The following is a 20,474-nucleotide window of genomic DNA, read 5'->3' as shown; positions in this document are numbered from 1 at the left end:
ACAAAACCCTGGTGAAGAAATAGCTTTTCTTCTTCTTCCAAAAGCAAGGCTAAATTCCACTGTGTGAATGCAAGTCCACACTTGGTTTAGCCTGAACATAATTCCAGTGCCTGGAATACGCAAGCATGTTATTGCACAAACAAAATAAGATACCTAATGCCGATGGTTTTGTCACGGAAGGTGAATTGCTTTTTAGTGAGTGTTGATAAGAAGAGTCTTTCCCATTGTAGGCTGGATGGCAAGTAGCTGATGGGAGGTGGTCAGGAGCTGGGTCAACGTGAAGGGGAAAAAAAACAGTCAGCAGTGTGGTGCTTTTTCATATATCAAGTCAGAATCGGAGAACTCACCACGGCCAACTCGCTGTGGCCAATTTGTTGTGGTCAACTCACCACAAGATTCACTTAGCTCCTTTTATTTTTGTTGACCACATTTTCATCAAAATTATTCTCTCTCTTGTATCAAAGGAAATCCTTCCTATGACTACCAGCTTTTGTAATGTTTTCATGAATAATAAAAGGAACTGATCCCTCATTGAATTGTCCCGTGGTGAGTTGGGTGTGGCAAGTTGGCCGCAGTGAACTGGCCGTGGTGAGTTGTCGTAGACCCCATCAAGTTATACAGCTGAATGGATGGAACATGTGTGCATTTGTACTAAAGTCACTAGAGTTGTATCTGTTAAACAGATATTCAGAATTTCAGATTATAAAATAGGAGCATCTAAGAAATGTGAGTTGGCTGAGGGAACCACTATTACATGCCCATATAGCTAATGAACATGAGTACATAAGTGAGCACATAAGTCTTCAACATAATGGCACTTTCACCTTCATGTTTTAGAGCTTTTAGAAATATTCATTGCTCCAGCGAACTCAGAAAAGTAGCAAAAGATAAGATCTTCCTTCTTATTAGCAATAACAATCTGCTAGTTAATAATAATATTTTATTAAACCTGTATACCAACTGACTCCCAACAACTCTGAGAGGCTCGCAACAATCAAAGAAATTGCAATAAAACTGATAAAAAGATTTTTAAAATGGCCACAACCACAGATGGGGAATTATTCTATTTTATAAGAGTAAGCGTTAGTTTGGTTAATTTTAGCCATCTTTAATATCTAACTTCAGGGTTTTTTCATTATAATTACTTGCCACATTCCCTTTTAGGGTAAAAATATTATACAAATCACAGATGTGAGAAACAGTAAGCCACAGAATTAAAAATGTGAAATAAGAGAAAGGGAAGAGAAATATAGCTAAATCTATACTGCACCATTCATCGTACCTGACTATATTTCTATATTTCTCTAGCTTCAAAAAGTATTCTAGTTTCCATCAGTTTGGTATATGATTCAAATATTGTCTCTTGTTCTTTAATTTTCCCATATCTCTTTTTTATGAGGGATGATTCAGTTATTTTTTCCAGATTTTCTTTTCTTCTCGGCCCTTTCACTCTTCCTCCATATTTATTTTCTTTTTCCATTCTGTCACTAATGTATTTCATGATTCACTTTTGAATTCAATCCAAGCTTCACGCCTTAGCCCTCGTTTTTGTTTTAAAACACATTTTAATAATCCATTCATGCTGCATTTAACTTATTTTTTATGTTTGCTCAGATTCAGATTCATACTCCTTCCACCATTATACAATTTTATTTCACTGAAAATCATTAGGTTTCTCAGACAACGTATGCCGCCTTTGCCTGCAAAGGTACATAAACATTCATGTACCCAGTCAATAAATTTTTAACAGCACCACTTTTTATTAGTAAATCCATTAAAAAACCAAGAGCACTTCCTACATTCTTGTTCATTCTCTGTCCAATGTTAATCATTCACTAAGCAACCAATTTATTCTCACAGATGTTTCCACTTCTGTTATATGCTGGTTTTATTGCATTTAGTACCGAACATTAATTCCACAGTGATGCAGACTATTTCGTCTTTTAATATCATACACTTTTTAAAAATAAACAAGTGTACCATGCACCTTCTCACATTTGTAAATTTCTCAAAAAAACTACTAAATAGGAAAAGTGTTATTTTATTTAATCCAAACTTTAACACAATTGGTATAATGAAGTCTAAACGTCATATTTTAGTGAATGGATTTAAATAAAAGCACAATCAAAGTTCGGCTTGCACTTCCATTCAATAATTTTGTGAGAGGATCACATTGAATTGTACGAGTCTTACTTCTGAATGAATAAGGATTATTTTAGCTCCCTAAGAAAGCACCTCTTTCTACTAGGGCAGGAGACTTTTCTGAAGACTGAATAAATACTTAAAATGTTATTTTAAGAATTGAAATAGCTATCTAGAAAAGGCCCCATCAACCAAAATGAATGCAGTGGAAAGGCTTACAGTGTTTTCACCATAATTATTCCCGTTGTTAGGCCTTTATCAACCAGTGCCATATAAATTTGATAATACCTTTTCTAACCTGGCAACCTGGGATTGTCATTTCCAGAATTCTTAGCAATTGGCAATTCACAATGCAGATACAGAAAGACGTAGCAATGGTGGAAGCTATGGGACTTATTTTTAAATTGATTGATTTATTTCTCACCTTTACTATTTCTACAAATAATTCTAGGTGGCAAAAAAACCCACCTAAACTCCTTCCCCCTCCTATTTTCCCCCACAACAACCGCCCTGTGAAGTGGGTTGGGCTGAGAGCGAATGACTGGCTCAAAATCACCCAACCAGCTTTCCTGGTTATGAAATTATAGAGCTGTTACTCAACCACCATTATCATTCTTCAAATCAAAGAATTCACTAGCCAAGATTTTGTCAAGGTGATCCAGATTTTTTAAAATGAACAAAATTCTTTTTCATTTAGATATAATTAATCCCTATATCTTCAATATAGGACCAGCCCTACAAAGCCTTGGTTTAGCTTTTTTTTCCTGTCAGATGAAGCTGTGAGGTGATTTAAAGTCTAAGTCATAGGCATTTCCTTACTTATGTGCATGTTAAAAGCCCTGGCTTTAAAGCAGTTTCAAATATAGCACACTTGACCTAGAAATAAGTTAACTCAACTCTCTAACTTTGTTCATATTGTAAGACCAAAGAGATCAACAACTGCTTTCCAACTGTCAAAGAATTATTGGAAGTGGAACTATATCTCACATTTCAAAGAAATCATTGCATATCAGGCTATTCTTGGCGGTAAATACCATCTGAAGCAGAAATACGAATTATGCATCCATGGTTCATCACGGGCATTTGACCCTCTTAACACTTCTATTTTGTGTTCAGATAACATGTTAAATTAGGTTAAGTTAAAGAACCACCAGCTGCATATGCATAGCACACTAGCCTCAGTTAATCTTGATTAGTTTTATTTATTCATTTCTGCCCTTGCCTAAAGTGTAAATCTAGCCAGTTTGATTATTTTACGATTTAATATGTTTTGCAAAGCTGCCAAAATGGATTACCGGTAACTCAGTGTCAGATTTATTCAATCAGGGGTGATAAATAATAGGCAAGGTGCATGTATTCCCCCAAGTGATTTAGTTTATATGAAATGCTAAAGCCGTGCTGTTTTTTCAATCCATCCAAGTTGACTTGACATACCAAGCGAATGGAAAATCCAGATTGGAACATTTGAGAGAAAAATTAGTACTTACTTGTTTGATGAATTCCAGCTTGACCTACTGGATGTGCTGCTAGGAATGGTTCGTTCGTAACAGTTGCTGAAGAGACTGTATTCTCTGGAGGCTGAAACAACGTATGGGAAGAAGTGTTGGAGGAGGATTGTCGGTTTCTGAATTCTAAAAAAAACCAAGATGCTTGTTATCCAATGAGAACTGCTCACCTTGTTTTTGCAAACCTTTTGTACAAAAATTGAATTTTACATGTCAACACAAGCAGACATGCCTACATTATTGCTTCAAAGAAGAAACTCATAAATTATTATTCATTCCTGAGAAATGTCATTTGAATCATTTATTTCATATAATTCGTCTTCATATCAATAAAATATTTTGCCCAATCTTGTCTCCTCCATGAATGGGAGAAGACTGAATGGGAGAAGACCATCTTCTCATACATTGTGGTTCAGTCTTATATTGAAGGCATACTGGGAGTCTAGAGGTGATTATGCCTTCCTGATGATCTATTAAGCCCCATTTAAAAAGGAGACTTTATTGTAGATACTTACACTTTTTAGAAGTGTTTTATTGGGCTTTTAACAAAATGTCAATGATCTTTGGCATCTTAGATTTATTTCTAAGGAGTTCTGTGTCAGTAACTTCTAACCTTTCCAGAGATATTCCAGACCTTTTAAAAGGACTGCTACATTAGCTCACCTGCCCCCTTCCAGCAGATTGCAGAGCCTTTGGTAAGGGTCCCCTGCGCATTCCTGACCAGATAATACTTCAAATGTTTCTGTTTCTTGGGCTGAGAGGTCAGCTTTAGATTGATATGATTAGAAAACTCAGTAAAGTAGCAGAATCCTTTCTTGCCACAGCCAACACAGTTTCCAGAGAAACCTGATGAAATAATCAATAACAAAGATGCAGTAAGGTAAATCAAATAGTCCATACAATATGCTTCAGTCTGCTTGTGTGGCTTTAACAAAAGGAACGCTAGCTTTGAACACAAGAAGAGACATACATAGACACCAGATTTTTCAAAATTAAAAAAAAACACCTCTCTTTAATACCTATCTTATTTCTTCCATTTAGATTTTAATGAAAACTCAGGTGGAAACACTGTGTCTCTCAGCCAAGAAGATCAATGGATAATAAGAATAAGGGAAAAAGGAAAGAAATTAGTATCGCAGAACAGCTACAAGTTTGATTACGCTTTTTAGATGTTTATGACCTAGATAATTTGAAAATTATCCCTTATTAGACTTTGGCACACAGCCCAAATACAGCTGCTCCACAGTGCAGAAAAATAGCAATGTATCTTCTTCCGTACTAATGGTGGCTCCAATGCCACCAGTTTACAAAAAATAAAAAATAATGTTTTGGGTTGAGTATTAGACTTTCTATAAGACAAACTACTAAATAAAACAACTGAAAGAGTCTTTTAATACTTGGATTTGAAATTAATTTATTTGAATATATTTTTTTTACACTCTAAGACATCCAATTGCAGCCAAAAACTAAAAATAATTTTCTTCCCAGTTATACTCTATATGCATCTACTAAACAGAGTTCAGGAGCAATTTAAAATAATTTCCATGATAAATAGATTCCATGCTTAACTACAGGTATTTTATCTGTAATTTGCCACCTATAATACAAGCTCAGAGGTTTTGAAAGCAAGTTTGTACAAGAGGACGGATTATGAATAAAACTGACTGACTGCCTGGCAGTCAGATAATGTCACAAAGAACCTAGTTAGTTTGTTTTTTAATTAATGAGAACAAATGCAAAAGCCTATAAAATGTTCGCCTAAAAGAACCCTTAAAAGGCAGAACTAAGTGGAATTATGCTGTACATTTCCAAAATCCCTATAAGGGCACAATGTTTTTTTCCCCACAGTTGGATTTTTATTTTGCAAACTTGCATGCGGAATAAAAATGCTTCCGAATAACTACAGGCCCATTTCCCATATTTAGGAGAGGCTTTTTAAAATACAGTCAAATTGTACTGGCATGACATTTTCAAGCAATTCAGTAAGTAAATGTGAATCGTATGTCATGCCCAGTTATACACAAGCATCCGGACCTAGCACAGGGCAGGACAAATAGCCTCATCTTGTAAACGAATTAAATAAAAAAGATTTTCCATGTGCATTGTAGTTAAATCAGAGGTCACCGAAGCCAAACCAACCAGAAGGTGCTCCAATTTATCTCTGTCATATGGCTGAGACCTCAAGATGGCTAGAAATCAATATTTGTAGTCCAATTGATAAAGGCCTTTCACCTCAAGGTCATTGGTTCAAAACCAGCCCATATCAACCCTGACCAAAGGTTGAGTAGTCTGTTAATTTTATTTGGCCAATTCTGGCAGACCACATCTGAGGCGCTATGATTCCTCTTAGTGCTGTGACCTTTCAAGGCAGGGCCAAAGACCCAAATAAGTCTTTTAGTTTTAGATGTACTTCACCTGTGCCCAGGCTCTTTTATTATTTCACTGCCCTGCTAAATTTGCGGAAAAATATTGGGCTTTTATGATACTGTCAGGCACTATAAGAGAGTCTTCCTTTTGGTGCTTATGCTCTTCTGAAATGAACAGGAAAACAATTGTCAGTTTTGCCATCATCATTCTCCTTCAAGCTGGCTGCCAGCTGCCATGGAAACGGGAAGCAAGGGAGCAATGGGCATTTGGGAGGGGAAACCTGCAGGTGGTGTGAAAGTGGAATTGCTGGGAACTGATTGGGAAGCTTGAACTCAGAGAGGCCAGCTTGGGTTGTTTAACATCTTCAAGGCCAACCGTCCTAGGAACGGCATGCAAGAGGGAGGCGTGGAGCACCTGGGGCAGAGACATTCCCAAAACATCATCCTGGCCAATGACTGGACTCTTATCTACCTGACTACTGGGGAGTGGCCTCTGGGATAATTTTCATTTTGTCTTTTCCATGCGTGTTTGCTTCAGACCTTGCCTGACTTTTGCTGCTTTGTGTTCATTCGTAGGAAAAGTACATTTTCTCTGAATCTATAGAGTCACGGGTTTTCTTTCCTAGGAATTGATTGGAGGCAGCCACGACAACAATAGAAGACATTAAAACTAGAATCTTAATGTTCTAAAAACCAGATAGTTCAACACTGGAGGAGTAATTGTACAACAATGTGAAGGATTCACCTCTCTGCATATGTGAACAAACGTAAGTGTCGGTTGCAGAACTATTTCCAAATTTGGGTTTCAATTATCAGGTTTTTTTTTAATGACTCTGCAATCCCTTGCTTCAGGTTGATGTCAGGGTGATTGACTGTAATTGAGTTTACTGGCAGGATGCCCTTCCCTATGCCTATGAGGAATTCACAGCAGGCAACTAATCATTGAACCCAGAAAGAAGAAAATGTCTGCTGCTACCTAGGATTGAACTGATAGCCTCCAGATTTTGAGGCGAGAGCTCCACCTCTAGGCCACCACACCACTCGGACTGCATTTATCAGTTGGTATGTTTCATTTCCCATTTTCTCCCCCTTTCAAGTAAAGTGACTTAAACATTACCAATTCAACTGTGCAACCTGATATGAGTATGTATGCAAGACTAGTACCTAAGAGAAATATGTTTTCGTGGGCTTTTTTCTTCTTGCATATAATAAAACAATATTTAAAACAAGATGAAATGATTGGGCTAGCACGTGGCAATAAGTACAACCTTAAAAAGACCACTCTATGAACATATTGTGTAATTAACTAAGTAGCTAAATGGAACCTCCAGGATCAGAGGCAGCACACCTGTGAATAATCGTTACTTTAAGAAAAAAAAAACATAGAAGCCTGGAATTTGCTCTTGCACAACATGACTCTACTCAAACAAATCTGTTCACAATTTAGAGGGCACCAGAAATTGGGAGATGGTAGGAAAGAATTACTTTATAAAATTATCTTTTTCCACCTTCTGCTTGCATGTTTTTATGCTTGTTTAGACTTGTGAAACAGGACTTATGTACATTCGTAAGTAGAAACTATGCTACCTTGTGACTCTTTTTAAAATAGCCACTGAGGAAAATCAGGTTCTGGGCTAGAGAGAATCCTTGTATTTTTAATTATTGTATTCCAAGAATGAATAGATTCTATTTCATATATGCACTAATATTTTTGGATGTGCAACTTTAATTTTTAGATATATAACATAGTGTGAGGAATCATACTAGTAAGATTGTTAACTTCTGTACATCTATCAGTGATTTGCCTATAGCCTGTGTATCTCTCTCTCTCTCTCAGATTTTTTGGGGGTCTGGTTTATCAGCTACTGTTTATGTATCTTTTAGACTAGATATTTTTAATACGTTCTAGATGAGATTAAATTTGATAAAACAGTTGATCCAAAACATAGATGCATGATTCTAATTTAGTACTAGGTGCAGTAATTCATATTGCACTTGTACTGATTGATTTCTTTGCATAATTTAAAATTATGACCTTTAAGGTCAGAGAACGTGTATAACTTATCAATACAATAGGCATTTTGATCATATAATAGGATCTCTGCTGCATTATGTTGCAATCCTAAATTATTTTTATTGTTAAATCATCATTATTACTTTATTGCCATTACATTTCAATTTTACAGATGTTAAGGTCCCTGTGGATCCAGAGTTAAGTAGAAAAGTGATACAGAAATAGATGTTATTGTTGTGATTGACAAGATCAAGTAACATGGCCCACTGCTACCTTTACTGAGATAGTTAAAAGACCAACACAATGTGGAAGAACTGTGGAAGAAAAAAACAAAGGGGAAAAAAATACTGAAGAGAAATTGGAAGACTTCCACAAGTCAAGAAAATCCCTTCTATTAATGGGGCATCATCACTGATGATAGGCAGAGGTGAGAAAACTATTAATATGAGCTTTATTCGGGCAGCTGCTTAAAACCATTATTTCCAGTCATGTTTCTTCTAATGCTTCAGCTGGTTTTTATAGCAAATTTCATATACTATTGATTTGACATTTTATCTTGCTTCTTTTGTTGCTATTTTTATTATATTAAAAAGTTTTAAATATCTATGTTTGAGTCACAGCAGCAAAATGAATGAGTTAAGTAAACTGGAAGATGACATATAAAGAAAACAAGTGATGACGACGTCTTAAATGCTACAGGCAGAACTCCAAAACTTTATTTCTGTTAATTGTTCTGATTTTAAGAGGGGTGTACAAAGGCCATTTGAGGGATTCCAGTTTCATGTACTGCAATGCTTTTCCTACCTCCGTGCATTGATTCAGAGACAAAATAGTACAGGATGTGGTTTGCCGAACAGGAGAGCCGACTCCAGAATAATTATTTGAATACACACACACACACACACACACACACACACACACACACACAGAGAGAGAGAGAGAGACAAGTATGACCAGTGCAAGTCACAGAGTAAACTGGAACCAAAAGCAATCTTTTTAAACAAAAGCAATAAATGAACCTTATTTATGCCCTCCAGACACATCATTGCTTGTCATGAATAGGAACAGGAAGACAAAAAATTGCTCAAGAAATTACTTAAATGTACAGTCATTTTGCTTGTGAGCCCCTGGATGCCTCCCGGCACACCCACCCTCAAAAGTGCAATCAATTAACAAATGCTCCAAAGACCTTTTTCGGCTAACTCATATGTTTCCTACTGCAAATATCATCCCTCAAAGTTTTCAACCAGAACAAATAAGCAGAATTCCCTCAGGAAACATGCATGTTGATATTGAAAATAAGAGTCCAGATGAGGTAGGAAAATGTGACACCCCTCCCCCCATCTCAGCATCGCCTAAGGTAATTTACTTAGAAAAGGTCTGAGCAAAATCACTTTTCAAGTTGGCTCTAAAGCCGCCCTAGCTATGTCCTTAGGATTACGCAGAACTAAATTCTGTTCAGGGATGTGGGTACGGGTGTGTGTTTTCAGCCAGTAAAAGAAAAAAGAAACCTTCACTGATAGAGCTTATGTGGCAATTCTACACAAGTTCTATACAAATAAATGACTGTTAAACAGAAGTGACCATTAAGCTCTATTACTAAAACAAGTCCTGCATTTTCCAAGTCTAGCTCCAGGGAATGAAGCAAACAGAAAGACACTTTAGACTCTTGTTGCTGGCATGAGATGAGGAGAAATTCTAAGATATACTGTTGTGGCACCTGGTTCCTTGTCTTCTTCCTGACAAGGTGCACTTGTCATAAAATAAATTTCTTGGTACATGTGTTTGACTTTTTATTTCTTGCATTGAATCTGTATAACTTGTCCTCTTCTGTATTCATGTTTTATTCCTCCCAGTCTAATTTTTAAAGGTTTCAGCAACCTTCTCCTTACTGTCTTTGTCAGGTTGTTCTGTAACTAATCTCAAGCAAAATTGTTTCTCTTTTAAATTCAGCAGTGTCACATTGTCTAAATATTTTTTTAAAGCTGTTGGTGTAATGTTTCTGTCACATCTAACCAATCCTCTTTCCTATGGAGATTTATATTATTCACTTAATTATTTCAAAAAATACTTTAATTTCCAAATTCAATTGTCCCTCTAGTTGTTTTTAAACTTTTTTAATTTCTTAGCAAGCCTTTTGGTTTTAATTATTTTTAAATCCTTGTATTTCTTTCTTTGATTTTAGCTTTAATTTTTAATCCTGGTACAAGGATCACTCATCAATTGATACCCTGTTTCCCCCAAAATAAGACATACCCTGAAAATAAGCCCAATCGGCTTTTGAGCGCATGGCAATAAGGTCAAGTGCTTATTTCAGGCTTCAAAAAAAATATAAGACAGGGTCTTATTTTGGGGGAAACACAGTATAATTCTGTTATTCAGAAGACCTCTATAGTTTTTGAAGTTGTGATATTGCAAATGTGCTTTAGAAATTTGGAAAACCTAGTATCCTTAAATAAACTCTGCTCAGGCTGAGAGTGATTTTTTTTCATGGCTTGCAGCATTCTTACTCCCAAGTTGCTTACTCCAACTTCCAGAGCACATGTGGATGAACTGGCTTCACCTGTAGAGACTCCACTGTCCTGGGCTTGACACCCTGTCACCAGTCGCTGCCTCAGCCAGGTCTCCACTGTTCATATATGTATCTGTTCTCTATTCCCCACCTCCCCAGAAGTCTAAGTCAGCCAACATTATATCTCAACCCCTAGCTCAGTATGAAATGCTGTGAAAATACTAAGTACCCAAAGGTTGTCTGACATTGGATAGGGAGGAACAAGCTAAAACTCAATCTTAGTAAGACAAAGAAACATAGTTTTAAAGGCCCACTAATGCTAGATAGATTCTACTGGATTCTAGATTTAGTACAGGAAGGGACTGTATTCCCCTGAACTAAATGGTTCTCAATTTAGGAGTCCTCTCCGTTTCACAGCTCTTGGAGCTGTGGCCAAGAGACCTTTTGCACAACTTCATCTTGTGTGATATTTGCAACCCTGCTGGGAATGGGAAGTGCTTCTGATGTTGATCATCCAATCAATCAATCAATCAATCAATCAAAATAAAGCTGGAAGGGACCTTGGAGATCTTCCAGTCCAACCCTCTGCTCAAGCAGGGGGCCCTATACCATTTCAGATAGGTGGCTGTACAGTCTCTTCTTAAAAAGAGTGATGGACCACCTTCAACTTCTGAAGGCAAGGTTAATTGTTCTCACTGTTAGGAAGTTAATTCCAGGTTTGTTTATTTATTACTACATCCTACAACATCTTGAGTCTCCAAAGACCTATGCAAGGGTCCTTTTTGTAGACTTTAGTTCAGCATTCAATACCATCATTCCAGACATTCTTCTAACTAAGCTAAACCAGCTACAGGTACCGGAACAGACTTGTAAGTGGATCACAAGCTTCCTAACAAACAGGAAGCAGCAGGTGAAGCTAAGCAAGATCACATCAAATACCTGTACAATTAGCACAGGGGCCCCCCAAGGCTGTGTGCTCTCCCCACTTCTCTTCTCTCTGTATACCAATGACTGCATCTCCAATGATCCATTTGTTAAGCTACTGAAGTTCGCAGATGACACAACAGTGATTGGTCTCATTCGAGACAATGACGAATCCGCATATAGACGAGAGGTCGAACGACTAGCCTTGTGGTGCAACCAAAACAATCTGGAACTGAACACACTCAAAACCGTAGAAATGGTGGTAGACTTTAGGAAAAACCCTTCCATACTTCCACCTCTCACAATACTTGACAACACAGTATCAACAGTAGAAACCTTCAAATTTCTGGGTTCTATCATATCGCAAGATCTCAAATGGACAGCTAACATCAAAACATCATTAAAAAAGGACAACAAAGAATGTTCTTTCTGCGCCAACTCAGTAAGCTCAAACTGCCCAAGGAGCTGCTGATCCAGTTCTACAGAGGAATTATTGAGTCTGTCATTTGCACCTCTATAACTGTCTGGTTCGGTTCTGCAACCCAACAAGAAAAACACAGACTTCAGAGGATAATTAGAACTGCAGAAAAAATAATTGCTACCAACTTGCCTTCCATTGAGGACCTGTATACTGCACGAATCAAGAAGAGAGCCGTGAAAATATTTGCAGATCCCTCGCATCCTGGACATAAACTGTTTCAACTCCTACCCTCAAAACGACGCTATAGAGCACTGCACACCAGAACAACTAGACACAAGAACAGTTTTTTCCCGAAGGCCATCACTCTGCTAAACAAATAATTCCCTCAACACTGTCAGACTATTTACTGAATCTGCACTACTATTAATCGTTTCATAGTTCCCATCACCAATCTCTTTCCACTTATGACTGTATGACTATAACTTGTTGCTGGCAATCCTTATGATTTATATTGATATATTGATCATCAATTGTGTTGTAAATGTTGTACCTTGATGAACGTATCTTTTCTTTTATGTACACTGAGAGCATATGCACCAAGACAAATTCCTTGTGTGTCCAATCACACTTGGCCAATAAAATTCTATTCTATTCTATTTGTCAAACATGTACAAGGTGACAAGTATAGGTATGAACATAAACATAAACAAAGGAAGTAGATACAAATAAATGGGGACAGTAAGAGAGGGACGGTAGGCATGCTGGTGCGCTTATGCATGCCCCCTTTACAGACCTCTTAAAAAAGCAGTGAGGTCCATGGTAAACAGTTTGAAGTTGAAACTGTGAGGGCTTGAGGCTGTAACAATGGAGTTGGGTAGAGCATTCCAGGCGTTGACCACTCTGTTGCTGAAATCGTATTTCCTGCAATCGAGTTTGAAGTGGTTTACCTTGAGTTTGTATTGATTGTTTGCCCGTGTACTGTTGTGGTTAAAATTGAAGAAGTCAGTGAAAGGCAGACAATTTTGTGTTCTATGCTTAAATCAAACCGCAAGTGGCACAATTCCAAATTGTCCAAGTCCAAAGTTAAAAGCCTGGTGGCATAGGGTCAGTAGAGGAGTGGCATACTCTTCTCATAAAATACCTCTGAACCCACTCAATCATGTTAATGTCCAAAATACAGTGTGGGTTCCAGGAGGATGAGCTGTATTCAAGAATTGGTCTGGCAAAGGTTTTGTATGCCTTAGTTAGCAATACAATATTACCGGAGAAGAAACTGTGCAAATTAGGTTAGCAACTCTTAGTGCCTTTTTGGAAATGCTGTTACAGTGAGCTCTGGGGCTTAGATCATTTGAGATGAGTACTCCTAAATCCTTGACAGAATGAGGGTCGTCTACGAGATCATTTCCGCCCAACTTCTATTTGGTGTTCTGATTTTTATTGCCAATGTATAGGACAGAACATTTATTAGTAGAAGAAGAGTAGCTTCTCTCCTTGATTAGTTTTCATCCATTGTTTCTTGTCTTGCCTTCTGGTGCTTTGGAAAACACCAGAAGGCAAGACATTTTTTTCCTCTTGCCTACCTCTCAACTGGACTACTCCAAAGCATTCAGAAGTTACAAGTGATCCAGAATGTGGCAGCTTGAATTATTTTGGGTGCACCTCACGGCACCCATGTATCACTTCTACTCTGAGAGTTGCACTAGTTGCCAGTTGGTTTTTGGGTGCCGTTCAAGGCTGACACCTTTAAAGTGCTACATGGTCAGACTTAGGCATCTGCAAAATCAATGTCTCCCAATAACAGCTGTCCACCCAATAAAGAAGAGGAACTCTTTATATGTCTCCTCATTCAGAGACTGCCATCTCCATAGACCACAGAAGCAGTTACCACCCCCCTGCATGGGACAGTATTAACCTCAACATTTGCACAGTCCCCTGCCCCCTGGCTTTCAACAAATTAGTAAAAAATTGTTCCATGAAGCCATGGGGACCAATTTGCTACACTTAGCAATCTTAAGAAGGAACGGAGTATGTCTTCCAGTTTTATGATATTATATATTATAAGATATTTATTTTTAAACTGGATTTTGTAGTGTTTTAATTCCAGTTATGGATTGGAGAATTTAATGTGTCTCAGAGACAACTAATTAGAGTGCCCACCCCCCAAAGACTTGTAAGTAAATAAATAAACTTCTGCTTCAAATTCTTTAAATCATGGGCATTGACAGAGCTAGCAGGAAAATGATGAAAAACATGGGACCGCTTCATCATACAAGTAAATTTCATCAGGCATCAGATGCAGGGCAACCCTAATAAAACATCACTGAGTAGATGTTGTTATTTTGGTGTCATAATTGTTTGCTGCAGATGTCACAGATTCAAAAGGTTAGAAAGAGACTGAATTGAAGGGCACTCAAACGGTCACTGGGTAAACAATGCAAAGAATATGTACACAATGTAAAGATGAATGTTGGTATGTATAGTTTACTGGAACACCAGTGTTCAATTTAACATACTCACAAACGTACATACAAATGTAGCATTAATTATTATTACCAAATGTTTCTTACTATCCTTTTTTCCTGTAGTTTAGCATGCAATTAACACATATACTACTTCCTCTGATTTAACAACCCTAGGAACTTTAAACTGTTAATAGCAGGAGCAATGAATGAGCTGAGTGGTTCAACACTACTCCCTGTATCTTTAAAATGACAACACATTGCTAATTTATAGCCCCTTTAATTCCTTTACTATTGCGGCCCAATTGTATTGTAACCCATCAAAGACAGCAAGATCTTACAGCAAAACATATTATTGCTCGACAAAGTTATCTACTCTGCCCCTTCCCACAGAGCTGGCTATAAACTGAAATCTTAAATTTATTTATATGGGTTCACGTGGTTTTCCTTTGATTTTTATTGGCAGGCCTCTGTAGAACTTTGTTGCCTAGTAATACGGCTAACAGCCACTCAAACATCAAACACTTTTTCTGTCCAGTAAAAGAATGAAATATATACAGTATGAAAAATAGCTTTCTAACAAAAGTTTCAAAATATACTTGAATAAATTTACTTGAGAGGTAATTGTGTTTTCCTTGAAGTTGTACACTAAATCTGAGCTGTAGCTGTTAAAAGTTTTATTAAGACTTATTAGAAACTATCAACCTAGTTTCTTTCAGAGTTTACTCTGGATTGACATCTTCTTCCACTCAAAAAATTAATTTCACTAACATCTATCTATATATCCCATCTTTATATTGCATTCCTTCGAGACTGATTTATCCCATTTTTTTCCCCTGCCAGTCAGCAGTTCGGTAATTAAAGCAAGCTAGAAGAGCGAAAGAGACAAGATTAGACCTAGGTCATCCTTCTTGTTCCTGTCCAAGTCCAAGTCCAAGTCCAAGTCTAAGATCTACGACCACTGCCTCCTATCAGATTGACTAAACTTCCAAGGTCAGATGCACAAATGGCAACTTGCAAGGTAGATTTATGTAACAAGGACGAGGTTTATTAATCCATTTTAAAATTATCATAAATAAGTTTGATTTGAAAATATTAATCTAAAGAGAAATTTCCTGATTAGAACAATTAATCAGTGGAACAACTTGCCTCAAGAAGTTGTGAAGGCTTCAACGCTGGAAATTTTTCAGAAGAGATTGGACAACGATTTGTCTGAAAGGGTTTCCTATCTAATGATATGACTATCATTAAGTGTTGTACCTTAGATTTCTTCATGATCTTTTATGTACACTGAGAGTATATGCACCAAGACAAATTCCTTGTGTGTCCAATCACACTTGGCCAATAAAAAAATCTATTCTATTCTATTCTATTCTATTCTATTCTATTCTATTCTATTCTATTCTATTCTATTCTATTCTATTCTATTCTATTCTACTGACATCGTATCTTAAAATAAAAGCATCCAAGGCAGCAGAAAGGAAACTTTTTAAAACTTAAAAACTTTTTAAAACTTAAAAAAAATGGCAGCGGAAATGTGCAAAAATAATTCAAAATGTAATCCACGCATCGGTAAGCCAAAATGATCTTACTATGTTTTTAAGCGTAGGCTAGAGTCAAAACCTTTATATTGGTATTCATGCTCATTATTGTCCTTTTTCGAGGATAAGAGAGCAAACAATGAGATTGTTCAGCTAATGTTGCTGAATGACAACAAATTACCAATCCCACTCACCTAGTAATGCATTGTGCCCGTAGTCATCGGGCAGGAATCGCTTATCCACAGCACACACCAAAAGATGATCAGGTAAGGTTGGTGACTTTGCACCAACCAGTAAAAATCCTGAAGGCACTTCAATCGGTTCATTCAAAATGGATGCTAGCCTGAGGTCTTTACCAGTCTGACAGAAACCTAGAGAGGAAGAGAAAGGACAACATTCTTCATCAAGCTTGTCAGTAAAACAAAACTAAAGCTAAAGGGGAGTATGAATAGCTCATCATCTATAAGACCCACCTAATTAGCTTGATGTAAGATTCTACAATGGAAGATGCGGCAGAATATATTGTGAAGACGCATGAACATAAAAGGGCAAAAGATATGAATATGACTTCAGCAACAGTTGTTAATGCCTGGAATGCACTACCAGACTCTGTGGTCCCTTCCCAAAATCCCCAAAGCTTTAACCAAAAACTATCTACCATTGACCTCACCCCATTCCTAAGAGGTCTGTAAGGGGCGTGCATAGAAGAACCCCTAACCATAATCTTTGATAAAGCTTTCACGACCAGTTCCCCTCCCAAACATTGGTCACTAGCCACAGTCATCCCAATCTTCAAAAAAGGAGACCCCATCTTAGTTGAAAATTACAGACCAATCTCTCTATGCTGCATCACCTGCAAAGTAATGGAATCAATCATCAACCAATCCATTACCTTCCACTTAGAAATAAACAACCTACTCTCTAATAAACAATTTGGTTTCAGAAAAAAATTATTGTGTAACTTACAACTTCTCCACTGTAAAAACATATAGACTACAAATCTTGATCAAGGCAAAGCAATAGATGCAATCTACATAGACTTCTGCAAAGCTTTTGACTCAGTAGTATATGATAAACTTCTCCTAAAATTAAAATCCTATGGCATTTCAGGACCCCTTCACAATTGGATAACTGCTTTTCTGTCTAACAGACAACAAGTGGTCAAAATTGGCAATGCTCTATCAAATCCTGTTCCTGTCAAGAGTGGCGTTCCTCAAGGTAGCGTTCTTGGACCAACACTCTTCATACTATACATAAATGATCTTTGTGACCATATCTCAAGTAATTGTGTTCTCTTTGCTGATGATGTCAAACTATTTAACATCACCGACAATACATCTACCATTCAAAAAGACCTTGATCTTCTAACCGCTTGGTCTAAAACTTGGCAACTCCAAATCTCAACCAGCAAATGCTCAGTCTTACATATTGGAAAAAAGAACCTAAACACTAAGTACATGCTTGATGGACATTACCTTACAGATGACCCCAACCCTGTTAAAGACCTTGGAGTTTTCATATCAAATGATCTAAGTGCCAAAGCCCACTGCAACTACATAGCAAAAAAGGCTCTAAGAGTTGTAAACCTAATCTTGCGTAGCTTCTTTTCCAAAAACTCTACACTACTAACCAGAGCATATAAAACATTTGCTAGGCCAATTCTTGAATACAGCTCACCTGTCTGGAACCCACCCCACATTTCTGACATCAATACAATTGAACGTGTCCAGAAATATTTTACAAGAAGAGTTCTCCACTCCTCTGAAAACAACAAAATACCTTATCCCACCAGACTTGAAATCCTAGGTTTAGAAAACTTAGAACTCCGACAAGACCTAAGTTTAACTCATAGAATCATCTATTGTAATGTCCTTCCTGTTAAAGACTACTTCAGCTTCAATTGCAATAATACAAGAGCAACCAATAGATTTAAACTTAATGTTAACCGCTTTAATCTAGATTGCAGAAAATATGACTTCTGTAACAGAATTATCAGTGCTTGGAACACATTACCTGACTCTGTGGTCTCTTCCCATAATCCCAAAAGCTTTAACCAAAAACTATCTACTATTTATTTATTTATTTATTTATTTATTAAATTTTTATACCGCCCTTCTCCCGAAGGACTATTGACCTCATCCCATTCCTAAGAGGACTATAAGGGGCGTGCATAAGAGCACAAACGTGCCTACCGTTCCTGTCCTATTGTTTGTTTGTTTTCTTATATATATATGCTTATACTTCCTTGTATTTCCTCATATATATGTTTATATACTATATAATCATTTTGTGTGATGCTTGTGTACATTATTGTGACAAAAATAAATAAATAAATAAAAATAAAATAAATAAGAGCACCAACGTGCCTATCGTTCCTGTCCTAAGGTTCCTTTGATTGTATCCAATTTCATATAGTTATTATATATATATGCTTATATATCATATAGTTATTTCATGCTTATGCTTATATATACTGTTGTGACAAAATAAATAAATAAAAGAAATAAATAAAAGAAACCAGCAGTTTGGAAAACGTTTGCACAGAAAGTTTACCTAAAAAACAGAACAATAACTAATAATGAAGAAAAGGTAACAAATAGCTGGTTATGATGAAATCTGGTTTAAAATGGGAAGATAAATGGGAAGGGAAATACAGCTTGGGATTTTTCCCCCCTCATTTTATTATCAAGAGTTCTGCTTCCCATTTTTAAAATTGCACAAACAAAAAAAAAGTAACATTTAAAAAATAGAAAGGGAGGGGAAGACTCAGAATTTATATTTTAATCAACTCTTGTATCTGCTCCCCTCCCCCGCCCCCAACTGAGCAAGTTCACTTACTTGCTCAAAATGTCTTTATTTTTCTTTAACCTTCAGGCAAAACTCCATAATTGAAATGCTGATAATCAGGATGTATTGACAAAGCCCTGCTAAACCTTTTTTTTTTTTAACTGGCAGTGGAAATGTGTAAAAATAACCCAGTAATTCAAGGTATAGTTCAAGCACTGGTAAGCCAAAATGACCTAGCTATCATTTTAACCTTGGATTGGAGTCAAAACATTTTTAGTGGATAAGAAGGTATTTGTGTCCATATGTTTATAAGAAGGTAGATTTGCCCTTCAAATATTGCATAGTCATTGTTTTATAATATCCCATGTGCAAAGAGTGCAATGTGCAATTTTCTGAGGAAATTATCCCCTACATGTTTTATATATTCTTTTCACCAACTGGCAACAGTAGCCGAAGGTGAGACAAATAGGTTCCAATTCACAGAATTTTGATCCTCGCCTTATGACCACAATTGAAGCCAAAATTTCTGTTGCTAAGCGAGGCAGTTGTTAAATGAGTTTTATCCCATTTTACGACCTTTCTTGCCATCATTGTTAAGTGAATCACTGCCGTTGTTAAGTTATTAAAACGGTTGCTAAACGAATCTGGCTTCCCCATTGACTTTGCTTGTCAGAAGGCTACAAAAGGGGATCACTGGGACACCGCAACCAGCATAAATATGAACCAGTGACTGATCACGTGACTACGGGGATGCTGCAATGGTTGTAAGTGTGAAAAACTGTCACAAGTCACTTTTTTCAGTGCTGTTGTAACTTCGAAGGGTCACTAAGGGAACGGTTGTAAGTCAAGCACTTACCTATTATTTGAAATACCATAAGCATGGTATTTCCTTTTTTGAAACAACTTTTTCATTTATTGGGCAGATGATACAAACTTGATGACAAAACTTCTGTTCTTCAGTAAGGAATGACTGCTTGATTCTGTCATGGTCACACTCAGCATACATAAAAACCTTCAAAGGCTCTTTTTTTTGTATAGTCTTATATGAAATTTAGGGCGAATTGCATGAACACCACTAAGTTTCCCTCAGTATATAGCAATAGCACTTAGACTTACTGTATATACCGCTTCACAGTGCTTTACAGTCCTCTCCAAGCACTTTACAGAGTCAGCATGTTGCCCCCAATAACAATCTGGGTCCTCATTTTGCCAACTTCGGAAGGATGAAAGCAGTGGTGAAATCCATTTTTTTTTACTACCGGTTCTGTGGGCGTGGCGTGGCTTGGTTGGCGTGGCTTGGTGGGCGTGGCAGGGGAAGGATACTGCAAAATCTCCATTCTCACCCCACTCCAGGGGAAGGATACTGCAAAATCCCCATTCCCACCCCACTCTGGGGCCAGCCAGAGGTGGTATTTGCCAGTTCTCCGAACTGCTCAAAATGTCTGCTACTGGTTCTCCAGAACCTGCCAGAACTTGCTGGATTTCACACCTGAATGGAAGGCTAAATCAAACACCACATTCAGACTCTGGTGCCTGGCCAACTTTCTTAGTATAAAGCTGTCTCCTAGTGCCCTGGACAGCCTGGGCTTCTTAGAAGTTATACTATACTATACAATAGACTGTGACAGATTGTGGCAAATAGGATTATTTTTAATGCCTAAAGCTAATGCTGGCACTAGAAGAGCCAACATGTCATTTCCAAATGGAAAACAAAGCTTTACATAAAAAATGCAGTGTAGCAGCATATAACAAATCTCAAGAATTACCTATTTCAAATAATTTCCATTTTTAAAAAAATATACT

At 37.2% G+C, this 20,474-nt stretch overlaps 1 protein-coding gene and 1 long non-coding RNA gene across 2 annotated transcripts in view; one reads left to right on the top strand and one right to left on the bottom strand.

The window, feature by feature from the left end:
* Window positions 1–20,474, bottom strand: part of GREB1 (growth regulating estrogen receptor binding 1) — a 99,411-nt gene that overhangs the window by 52,155 nt on the left and 26,782 nt on the right. The window contains exons 4-7 of the mRNA XM_058178659.1: window positions 16,079–16,255; window positions 4,311–4,493; window positions 3,630–3,773; window positions 154–267 (exon numbers count right to left, since the gene is read on the bottom strand). Coding sequence (XP_058034642.1) covers window positions 154–267; window positions 3,630–3,773; window positions 4,311–4,493; window positions 16,079–16,255 — 618 coding nt within the window. The remainder of the gene's footprint in view (window positions 1–153; window positions 268–3,629; window positions 3,774–4,310; window positions 4,494–16,078; window positions 16,256–20,474) is intronic.
* Window positions 6,560–15,640, top strand: LOC131196178 (uncharacterized). Its single transcript, XR_009154653.1, has 4 exons — window positions 6,560–6,780; window positions 6,866–7,075; window positions 8,200–8,454; window positions 15,187–15,640. It is a non-coding gene; the product is annotated as an uncharacterized LOC131196178 (long non-coding RNA).

Source organism: Ahaetulla prasina, chromosome 1, assembly GCF_028640845.1.
Source record: "Ahaetulla prasina isolate Xishuangbanna chromosome 1, ASM2864084v1, whole genome shotgun sequence".
In the NCBI taxonomy this organism is placed as follows: domain Eukaryota; kingdom Metazoa; phylum Chordata; class Lepidosauria; order Squamata; family Colubridae; genus Ahaetulla; species Ahaetulla prasina.
Note: the sequence above shows the minus strand (reverse complement) of the source record. Positions and strands in the feature narration are given on the sequence as shown.